Source organism: Odontesthes bonariensis, chromosome 5, assembly GCF_027942865.1.
Source record: "Odontesthes bonariensis isolate fOdoBon6 chromosome 5, fOdoBon6.hap1, whole genome shotgun sequence".
Taxonomy (NCBI): domain Eukaryota; kingdom Metazoa; phylum Chordata; class Actinopteri; order Atheriniformes; family Atherinopsidae; genus Odontesthes; species Odontesthes bonariensis.
In genome coordinates this window covers 37,163,954-37,175,350 of record NC_134510.1, presented here as the reverse complement: position 1 = coordinate 37,175,350, position 11,397 = coordinate 37,163,954, and the positions used below count along the sequence as shown (strand labels likewise).

The 11,397-nt window shown below is 43.0% G+C and overlaps 1 protein-coding gene across 2 annotated transcripts; it reads right to left on the bottom strand.

Annotated features, from left to right (window-relative positions):
* Positions 1-4,590: 4,590 nt before the first annotated feature.
* Positions 4,591-10,659, bottom strand: rpz6 (rapunzel 6). Of its 2 annotated transcripts, none has more exons than XM_075466287.1 (3): positions 10,383-10,659; positions 7,312-7,808; positions 4,591-5,922 (listed from the first exon to the last, which is right to left on the bottom strand). In XM_075466287.1, the coding sequence occupies exons 1-3, from the start codon at positions 10,518-10,520 to the stop codon at positions 5,229-5,231; spliced, it is 1,329 nt and encodes a 442-aa protein (XP_075322402.1). In that variant the 5' UTR covers positions 10,521-10,659; the 3' UTR covers positions 4,591-5,228. The 2 variants fall into 2 exon arrangements, with proteins under 2 accessions (XP_075322402.1, XP_075322403.1); XM_075466288.1 differs by lacking the exon at positions 10,383-10,659 and adding an exon at positions 10,075-10,180.
* Between the last annotated feature and the right edge of the window lie 738 nt (positions 10,660-11,397).

Here is an 11,397-nt window from a genome sequence, read left to right as displayed (position 1 = left end):
GTTTTTCTTGTGATTTGACTTTCTTCTTGTGGGGGTATTATCCGTTTATTTCTAGAATTGCACCATCGTGGCTTTCTGACTGTTTTTTCTTTTATCATTTAAAGTTTTCTTATGAATTTAAACCCTCCTTTACACAAACAATCCCAGCAGATAAATAACTATAACTGCTTCCTGTATGCTCTGCTCCCACATGTACTTTCACTTAATGCTTCTAAATTAGCTAAGTCTTTGAGATGTAAATCTACTAATTACCATTTAATAGCACGTTTTGATGTTTTTAAATCATCCTCATGATAAAATAGTCTAAAATGGAGCACCAGACGGACTATTTAAGTCTGGGGTTTGTTTTAGAACACAATTTCCTTAAGTTCTGCATGTCGATAGCGCCCTCTGTCTGCAGACCTCCTTCAATACCATTTTCTCCTTGGATTTCTATCTTTGATTTTGAAAACCTTACTTTTCTTCTTCCCAAACCACAAAGCTGTGCATATCTGGCTGCGGTAGATATTTGTCAGTGCACAGAGGCTTCAGTCTTCCCATAATGACAGTCAGGATTGACGGGCTACCGCAGCCCAGAGTCTTTCATGTGGGAGAAGAGCCTCTTGGATCAATAGTTGTTACCTAGGCAAAGCCCACACAACCACTAATGAATCCACTGGCTCACAGTGCAGATATACAGCCTGCACAGGCAGCAAGCTGAGGAAAAACAGGGCTGTCCTGATTGTAGTGTTAAAATCTGTTTAAATAAAGAAAACTTCCACCAAAAATACAGCTGAGTTTTACTTAAATACAGAAATAACAAAAGTAAACAGTGCTTTTGCCTGGTTTCCGGTTTTATTTGTCGCATTGTGTTGGGGCTTTTCAGTGGTCTGCTTTCTGGGACTGGTCTGTGATGTGTGTCTGAGCTGCAGTCTGGCGCACCCGACTGTCTGGCGGCTTCAGATTTTCTGTTTTTTTAAACGTAGGATTAAAGTCCTGATGCACGAAAGCCGGTAAACACGTTAGTCACCTGTCTGGGATTTCTGATTGTAGGAGGGCTTCGTGCCAGAAAGGTATCAGGTGCGTCCTCGGGTCTGAGTATTTCCACAGTGACACCACATTTTCCATTGTTTTGTTTTTGTGCTGAAGTGTTCGTGATGACGAAGGTGAAGAGCTCTTTGATTTGAGGCTATTTCCAGGGCGTTTGCATCCATATACTAATTAACTAATATTTAATTAATTTTTCACAGGCTTCACAAAATAAAAGCTTACAGGCTTTTATTTTGTAAAAGCCTGTTGCTCACAGGCTTTTATTTTGTAAAAGTCTGTTGCTCACAGGCTTTTATTTTGTAAAAGTCTGCTGCTGTCTGCTGTGGAACAGGAAAAGAAAGTAATCGGCGGATCCACCAAACATGGAGAAGGGTACGGAACTTTTACTCGGCCATTTTCATTTTAAAGTTCTTCCAGACGGCGGAGTCGACAGAACCAAAGTCATCTGTAAACACTGCCAAGTTGAATTGTCTTCTCAGCGTAGTAGTTCCAGTCTAAAATATCACTTAAAGGCAAAACACACAACTGATAGCAGCAAGTCATTCAAGGAAACAGACAGTGGAGCGAGGCTTCTACATAAAAACTACAGAAAGATGCTGATGTTAAAAGTGTGTTTGCACAACAAATGTTATGGCACTTTCATCCATATGGCAGCACATTTAAAATAAAGCTAAATGCTAAAGGCTATACACTACTTTTGGATTCATTTTTGGATTTTGCGTACAAATGCGATTAATCGCGATTAATCAGGGAAATCATGTGATTAATTAGATTAAAAACTTTAATCGTTGCCCAGCCCTACTTTTATACCCTTTATAAACAATGCCTCTGATCTTCTCTTCAACCAGCTGCTGTTTTTCCACTCAATGCATGGAAACCAGATGTTTCCACTCAGTCTGCTTCCTCCTGCACTGCGCTGTGTTTAACGAATAACGCTGGATTTGTTCTGACAGGCTTGATTTACGACGGAGAGGCCCGAGCGGCTAAAAACCCTGCAGATCTGCTGAGATATGAAAGGATGAGCCACACAGAGCATTATGACTGCTGCCGTCCTGCGAAGCCAAGCACTTTGCTGCTCCTCTGCAGGATATTAGCTCAGCCAAAGGTTATTCATAGACTATCAAACCAGAGCTGCGGTCAGGAAATGCTGACTTATGTGTAAATATCAATTAAATTAGCCGGAGTCCCTGTTGCTGAGGGTGCACTGCCTGGTTTTAATGCGCACGGGCACTATCAGCACCGTGTAAATCACATCTGAACAAGCGGGACAGATATTAGATTACACGTGTTTACACTTCCATTTACTGTTGGTGTTTTGTCAGTAATTGTAATAAAGCTTCACAGCCATGCTGCCCATTGATCATGCACCGCTTTTATTAACATTTCACGTCAGTAGTTAGTTGGCTGAGCACAACACCTTTAAAAGGGGGGATATATTAAACATCAAAGATAAATGGAACAATCTTAACCCTCCTGTTGTCCTGCGGGTCAAAAGTGACCCACCACCATGTTTAGCTGTAGAAAAAAATACCGTAAACTATCTTTTTCCAACTTGAAATGTTATGACTTTTCCTAAAGGGACCCCATCATTAGAAAAAGTCATACTTTATTTTTGTTTATGTTTCCATGTGGGCTGTACACCACTAGGGTACAAAGATTGTCTTATGGGTCATTTTTGACCCGTGAATTATAAAAAGATTTAAACACCAGAAAAAAGTTCACTGTTTTTTTCCCTTTCAATATAATTAATTCAGAAGTAATTACTTCACATTTATATAATAGCAATAATAAACCTTTATTATGTAAAAGAAAACTGAGAAAACAAGAAAACTGTTGGTCCGACTGACAGTTGGTTTGTGGTAAAAACAAAAAGTGTAATCCTGAAAACTGGTGATTGTCTTTTTGTATTGTGTAACAAAAAATACATGATAAAAAATGTATTGAATTGAGTTGAATAGATAGATAACAGGTGGTTTCATCATACAAAATAGATTTTGGATTTAAAATTCAATTAAGTTGCTTTATTTTTTATTTTTAGGACAAGGAGAATAAACACAATGTTAAGACCGCACAAAGTGTTAAGATTCAGGTAAAAGTCATTCAGGTTTGTTTGAAATATGCAATAAAAACTGGGACATACAGACATCAGCAAAGTGTGGAGCCTTAAATGATCCATCACAAACAAAAAGGCTGAATAAAATGGCAGTTTTACTAAAATACAGAAGCAATCCATCCGGGCTGGCTGAGCAATTCAAAGCGGAGCAGCATAAACCAGTCGGAGGCACAGAGGAGTTCACAGGCTTTGGTTCGGCCTCTTTCAAACACAAGGCACATTGTCTCCCGGCGCCAAACTCTCAACCTCCTTGTTTTTCACGCCTGAAGAAGTAACCTCTCTCTCCGTTCCCTGTCAGAGTTATGTAGGCCAGCCTGCTGAGCACAGACAAAATGGGAGCGCAGCGCTTTAAATGCAGCCTCAGCGAAACCTCTTTAGAGCTGGAGGTGCAGAGGCTGATGCTCACGGTGGGCTGCGTCATCCCGGAATACAGCCGAGATGGAAACCTGAACACCACTGGGACATTTTCCACCTAATTTGGTCATTTATAAATGAGTAATAATCACAATATGCAGGTTGTTAGTATTTAAACAGTCACAATGTTATGTTAACTTATGAAGAACGTCAATAAAAGTGCATTTGAGTATCTGATGTTTTCTGTCCCAGCCTGTTATTTGTCCAGTTTGTAAAGTAATGTGAGGCTAACTTTACATCCAACTGAGGAGTAGCTTAAAGGGGAACTCCGGGGCATTTGAAGCGTGTTTCCATTGCTAGAGGTTGTCAAATACTGATAGTAGGACACAGACAGGTGCAAATCTGCGCTCCCTGTGTGGAGATCGCTCTGTCCGCACAGCATGTCATGCGAGGCTAATACGTGGTGGCTAAGGGGCAAGCGCTAACCCTTCCACGTAAAACAACAACTTGCACACTGCAGAAACGTCACACCACTTTATAACCCATCCGACAATAAAGTCACAAGCCTTACCATCAAAACCATATGCATGGTTCTCACATTACTGGCATGGGGACGTTACAAAACAACTTTATAAACAGCATGTCACTCACCGGCTGGTTGTAGGCTCGCGCATGTGAAAGCCCAAAAGAGTCGATGGAGAATAATCCCATATACAAAACAATTATTTTCTCTAGAAAAACTGCATTCAAGTATTTAAAACATTACAACAATACATGCCCAGTAATATTCTTTATTTTTGAGTTTTAAGTGTTTTACCCGTTCTAACAATAACTTTTATAAAGTCTAAACCTTTCTAAGCTAATAATGGGCATGCAGCTGTAACAGGGGATGGATAAACTGACAAATGATGATAGAAAGTAGCCGATCACAGGATGACCAAAGCCCTTCTGAAGCGGGCTTCAGTCAGACCTCACAATCTCTTGGCCCTATTTTCTCTCCCTTCGTATCACTGCCTGCTGTGTAGACTGTGCAGACCGAAGTGCAGACCGAGCAGAAATTACCATAAAACAGGCGCGGCTGTTGGCAGGCGGCAGCAGGCAGTAATACGAAGGGAGAGAAAATAGGGCCAAGAAATTGTGAGGTCTGACTTTTTCCTGGAGAACCATTTTGTGATGCAAATGTATTACTCTTTTGAACGCATATTGTTTTGAGAAGCAAAACGCTTTATTTTTTAAACCCCAGCCAACTAGCCGGTCTACCTTCGTCATGAGAAAGTACTCCAAGGATCAGAGGGAAACACCGGATCTCATCGCTGTGTTTAAACTGTGTCATATGATGATCCATTGGCTGGAAACATTTAGTAAACACCACTTTTTTTTTTACCCATTTCTTCCACTTTGATGGCATCAGTAATCATCTAATAAAGTCGAGGTCAATCGTAAGTTATCTTCCATGAGAATGAGCACTTTTAATTCCTCAGATAAACGGCTTGTATTTATACTTTTGTATGGCTTTATTTAGTTTTTCTGAAGAATTTCAAGCATTTTGACTCATGATTTGACTTATAAAGTGTCTGCAGTGAATAATAAATGTTGGGATTTATGGAAAGTAGTGTTCCCTGATGAATTTATCACATCACATTCAGTATAATTAAGTTAAATACTGATAGTGGAAGCTACGTTTATACGCGTGCCGCTGCTGCAGAGTCCTGCAGAACTGAACTCCTCAGCTTTACTCTGAGTGCACACAAATGGCCACATTCTTGTGCCTCTCCCAGTAGTGACAGTCTTCGGGAAAGCTCCACGCAGCTGCAGACTGCTTGTGGCGGCTGACGGCGTGAACGACGAACCCGCACAGCTGCTTCTCCAGCGCCTCCACCACGGCCGGGGCGTTGCCCTTCCTCCCCTGGCCCTCCATCACCTGCTGGATGCAGTCGCGGGGCACCGGCTGGGGCTTGGTGCTGTAGGAGACCACCAGGTTGATGTTGTTCACCTGAAGCACCTCGAACCAGTTCCGTCCGGCCACGTGGTGGAAATGCTCGCCGGCGCGCCAGTTCCGGTAGGTGCTGCCCGAATGGTTGATCAGTCGCACTGACCAGCTGACCCAGTCGTACTTCTTCACCAAGAAATCCAGGAGCTGCTGAGTCGTGCCCTGCAGGCTTTCCTCTTCCTTCTCTTTCAGGAGGCGTTGGGCGTCTAACTTGGCTTGCTCTGGGAAGGCAGCCACACAGGACTCTATAGTCGTCTTCATCCTGGACTCCACTTCTTCGATTTTGCCGCTCCACTCTTGGATTTTGTCCTGCTCTTCCTCTTGGCTCTGCAGGGTTAAGGCGCAGTGGCCCAGCAGAGCGATCAAACCCAAGCAAAAGAGCTCCTTCATCCTCACGCAGAAGTCTTCCAGGAGACGGCGGTTCCTCGCCACGTACCTGCAAAACAGTTCGTTTGTAACTTCGATTTTCAATAATCCAGACACTTATAAACAGAGATGGGGACTCAAGTCACTGTGACCTGGGCTGTGTTCGAAACCGCCTACTACATATTCATCGATCAGACAGTATGCAGAGCGTTTACCCACAATGCATTTCGCTCCTGCCCGAGCCGAAATCAGCCGGCCTGAAGCTGATTTCGCTTAAGCTCTAAACTCTGTAAACTTTAGCAACATTTGAAACATTTCAGGTGAGAAAGTAGTCGTTTAGATCCCCAACGTGTTGAAAACCTGACAAAATACCGGCTGTTTACAGTTTTGTTCCCACGAATTCGGCGCTACTAAAGCTAGCCGCAGTGAGTAACGCACTTCCGGTTATTTTCACAAAATAAAACACCCGTTGCCTTTTATCAGAGGTAAAGCCATTACCATACAATAGGTTGTTTTGTTTTGAAAACAGGAACTGAACCTACCCTCGTTGTAGCTAGCTTGAAACTGCCGTTTTGACAGGAAATGACGATCGGCGACGTCACGTTACGTTGCATCTTGGGTAGTTTGAGTATGAGTAGTGACCTCATGATGCATACCCAACATTACAGCGAATCTAGAATGCATCCGGGAACTTAAAAAAAGTTAATGTCAGTATGAGTAGTAGGAGTAGTATGCGGTTTCGAACACAGCCTTGGACTTGAGTCGACTCGAGTCGCTGTTTTGATGATTTGAGACTCGGACTTGGAAGTTAAAGACTCGGGACTTGACTTGAGACACGATGACTTGAGTGTTATTCAGTGCATGTTTTCAGTTTGAATATAGAATTAATTAATTTAAAAAATAACATTGATTACCCGGTAGGAGCGCAGGCTGAGAATGGCGTCATGATTGGATCCCTACCCTGTCAATCAGCCATGCCCCCTCTACGTACCTTACGTGTTTATTGGAGAGACTTCGGCTTTCGTAATTACCATTTTGACGGCAAAAGACGAACAGCACAGTGCAAGACATGCGGCATCAACATCTCAGACAGCCAGACGACAACTTCCAACTTTGTCCGTCATTTGAAGATCCATTCTGACCAGTAAGTGCTCGTCAAATTAGCTAATATTATCCTGTTAGCATAGTCGGTAGTTAGCTTGATATGATACGGGGTGGGGGTGGGGGACAGTTACTTATATCTTGTCTTTTCACTTTATTAAGATCAGATTCTGCAGGTAAAATGCAAAAATAAGGTGACTTGACTTTGACGACTTGATCAAAAAAAAATTACTTGGGACTTACTTGAAACTTGAAAGCTAAGACTTGAGACTTGTACATGTGTGACTTGGTCCCATCTCTGCTTATAAACCAAACAAGCCCAGTGTTCAGATAAATATGATGTAAAACACCAACTTACGTCTCCACCACCTCTAAAATCGACTGTCCGAAGCTGTTTGTCCCCATCAGAGCGTCATAGAGCACAAACAGGTTCTTCTCTCCTCCAGTTTTGGCAAAGTGCTCCAAAAAAAGCTTCGTCTTCACCTCCCTGAACTGCTGCTTTGCCTCCAGAATATCCATGTACTTCCGAAACTGGTTCCTAACGTTCTCCTCCACCAGGAAGTACTGCGAGTCCAGCCTCCCCTTCTTGATCTCGCAGTCGATGTCCTCCAGCTGGCTGGAGAGCACGTCAAGCTTGTTCCTCACCGTCAGAAACTGCTCTTTGACGTAAAAGACCTCTTTGCTCTGGACGTTGTCCAAGGCCAGCCGCAGAACCGGAGCGGCTGCCTCACAGAGGGGAAACAGCTCCCCCACAGCACTGGCCAACACCTCGGCCCCCCTCTCAAACATATCCATCGCTGCCTCAATGGCCTCCTTCTTCTGGGCCACGACTTTTTCCAGTGAACTGGTCATTTTCTAGAACACGGAGGGACAAAAAATAAATAAATAACTAAAAAAATAAAAATAAAAAAATAAATAATAATAAAAATCGCTTGTTAGACAAAACTTGTCAGTAAAGGGATAGTTCCCCTCTTTTGATGAAGCTGTATGACATCCCATATCAGCAACATCATTTATGAACATCTTCTTCCCCCCTGCTGCGTCCTGTGAGCAGAGTTCCAGCCTCGTTTTGGCGTTGACAAAAGTAGTCCGGCTAGTTGGCTGGGGTTTAGAAAATAAAGCGTTTTGCTTCTCAAAACAATAAGCGTTCAACAGAGTAATACATTTGCATCACAAAATCGTTCTCCAGGAAAAAGTCAGACCTCACAATCTCTTGGCGCTATTTTCTCTCCCTTCGTATCACTGCCGCCTGCCGACAGCCGCGCCTGTTACGGTGTCTGCTGCTTGGAAGTCTCAGTAATGGGTTTGGCAGGACACGGATGCGGACTTTCGAAAAACAAACTGATTTATTAATTCAAAACAAAGCGCAGCTAAGCCGGATACCAACAACTAAACTGTGAGAAAACAAAAAGACTAGACTAGACTAGACTAGACTAGACTAGACTAGACTAGACTAGACTAGACTAGACTAGACTAGACTAGACTAGACTAGACTAGACTAGACTAGACTAGACTAGACTAGACTAGACTAGACTAGACTAGACTTCCTATGACCGTGGCGTGGAGGGTGAATGCAGAGAAGGAATTCACAAAACTGAAGGGGAAAACTGGAAACTAAATACTGAACTGGGTGATTGTTGAATGAGTGCAGCTGGGGACAATGAACACAGGTGACGTGAGTGAGACTAATGAGCAGAACATGGGGACTGAGGAAAAGCAAAGGCAAAACTTAACTAAACATGGACTTAAAAACTAAGGCATGACTAACACATGATGGAACAAAACTAAAAACATGAACGTGACAGGAAGCAGGGGACTGCTCGGTCTGCACTTCGGTCTGCACAGTGATACGAAGGGAGAGAAAATAGGGCCAAGCGATTGTGAGGTCTGACTTTTTCCTGGAGAACGATTTTGTGATGCAAATGTATTACTCTGTTGCACGCATATTGTTTTGAGAAGCAAGACGCTTTATTTTTTAAACCCCAGCCAACTAGCCAGACTACCTTCGTCAACACCAAAACGAGGCTGGAACTCTGCTCACAGGACGCAGCAGGGGGTAAGAAGATGTTCATAAATGATGTTGCTAGTATGGGATGTCATACAGCTTCATGTCAAAAGAGGCGAACTATCCCTTTAAGTCTATAGATAGATTTTCTAAAAAGTTGCTGATGAGCATCGGGTTCAGGAAGCATCACCCATTTTAAAACCTGATCTGGTTTAAATGCTCGACATGCAACCACTTCTTACAGTTTGTTAGTGTTTTCTTTCCCTCGTATAGACCAGTGGAAATCCACATCTGAAGCATTTCACAAGAAAAGCAAAGATTAATGAGTACAATCCCACCTAAACACTGCTGCACACACATATTGCTGCATCACTCTCTTATGATGGTGCCCCCCCCCCCCCCCCCCCCACCGAGCTGGACATCGCACCCAACCACACCTGCTCAGGATCAACTGGACAAAGGGCCTCTAATGTCCCCAGGTCCCAATCTGATCATCAAGGATTCACAGCATGAAGCCCAGTCCATAAAGCCTCCACCCTGGATCCAAAACGACCGAAGGCACTCTGTCCTCAACCATCCGTGTACAGATAGGACACCTCAGAGTGTTTATTTTTCTTATTTATATCCCATTCCTGTTGTTGTTCCCCCACAACCATTTAAATATACCATAAAATCATTTGGGATCATTAGTTTTTCTAAATGGCACAACAGCATGTTTCCAAACTCTCTTCAGTTGGTTTCCAGATAGATTTAAATCTTCTTTCCTCATAAAAAAAAAACACATTTTCATAAAGCTCGACACTAGAAAACCTCCAGCCCCTAACAAGTCATGCAGCATATTTCTCACTCACTGTGAGAGTTTCTTTGATGATATGACCACCTTGAAATGTGTATTCAGTAAAATGTGAGATAAAAAAAACTCCAAAGAATGCAGGTTATGTCGGCACATAAACAAAATGGGGGCCTGATGTAGTTAGACGGGAAAAAAACGACACACATGCCCTTGAGTCTGTGCATGACTCATCTCAGAGAGGAGCAGAACAAGGCCGAACCATGTCTGAAAATCACCCTTCATGCCTCCTTTCACTCCGACATTGTCTGGATAAATGACCTTACCCTCTCCGCTCAGGCTTCTGTCCTCCAGATGCTGCGTCACAAACACCCGTCAAATGTTTTTTGATGATAATAAGCAATAATCAAAATATGTATGAGCATATAAATGAATACATTTATGAGTGAAGAACTTGTTTTTCTGCGCAATCTTTAACTGCCATGCATGCGTACCCAAAACAAATGCGCAACGGAAGTCTTTTTACGCACAAATCCCCTGAGAGCACCGGACACACCTTACAGTGTTATACCCCTTCAGATGGAAGATAAAGGCATTCATCACATTCCTACAATAAGAGCGCTTTTTCCTGTACCTGAATAGAGAGTCTATGCTTCTCCTTCACGCCCGATGAGCTCCAACAGCTGCAAACAAGTTTTTTTTTTTTCCTCTTCAAGACTAAGAAGATTCCCACGGTTCTCTCATTTGCTGCGGAGCTGAGAGGGGTCCACATTCAGAGATGCGCACTGGAAGTCTGCAATGGAGGGGGAGACTGAGGGTGCGAAATGGAGAGAGAGAGTGAGAGAGAGGGGGGAAGAAAGAGCTCTGAAAGCTGCGGTGAGTCCATTTTCTTCCAGTCACCATGAAAGAAGGATTCGTTTTCTTCAACCAAACGGAGCTGAGATACTTTTTATTGGGAACTTTTTTTGCAAATATCTCGGGCGTGCCTTTTTTTAAAGCTCTTTTTGCGCACTTGGCGCAAAGGCATCACCAACACGTTTCCAACTGATGTGACAAAGGGCTGAAACCAGAAGGTAAGACCACCATTAAACTGTTTTTATTTGGTGTGTCTGGCATCTGAAAATGATCATTTTTCTTTCTTTTCTTTACCACAAACACATCTTAAATCAGACAATGTGATGAACACAGAGCCGCCGCCTGACGCCCCTCAAACGTTTCCATTTGTTACATAAGTCTGTATGAAAATGAATATGTTGAATGTGCGCGGAGCGGAATCTGACAGCCCCGCGTTGTTTATTTATAACTGCTGAACCTTCGTGCGTCACGCTCATCTGTTCTGTCACGGCTGTGTATGCAGACATCTATTTAATGAAGAAGCATATTTTTAATGAGCGGGCTTAATGATGATCGAATTAACCCCTGTGGCGCTACTTCTGTGCGCGCACGACGCGCCCTGACAGCACCCACCCAGAACATCCTCACCTTCCAAAAAAAGATTAAAATAAAAACCCACAAATCAATATGCATTTAACCCAATGTGCAGGATTCATATTTAATACACCAGCTGGAGTTTAAGGCTGCTAAATTATTCATTTATTCCTGGGATTCTTCTGAAGGAGACGTGAAAAAGAAAAGCTCCGTCACGTGAC

Excerpts from the sequence above, each read along its gene's own strand:
- rpz6 (XM_075466287.1), bottom strand. The coding sequence starts at position 10,520 with ATGTGGACCCCTCTCAGCTCCGCAGCAAATGAGAGAACCGTGGGAATC. Across the intron at positions 7,809-10,382 it reads AGCATAGACTCTCTATTCAG|AAAATGACCAGTTCACTGGA; the intron begins GTACAGGAAAAA and ends TCCGTGTTCTAG. Across the intron at positions 5,923-7,311 it reads ATTTTAGAGGTGGTGGAGAC|GTACGTGGCGAGGAACCGCC; the intron begins GTAAGTTGGTGT and ends ACTGTTTTGCAG.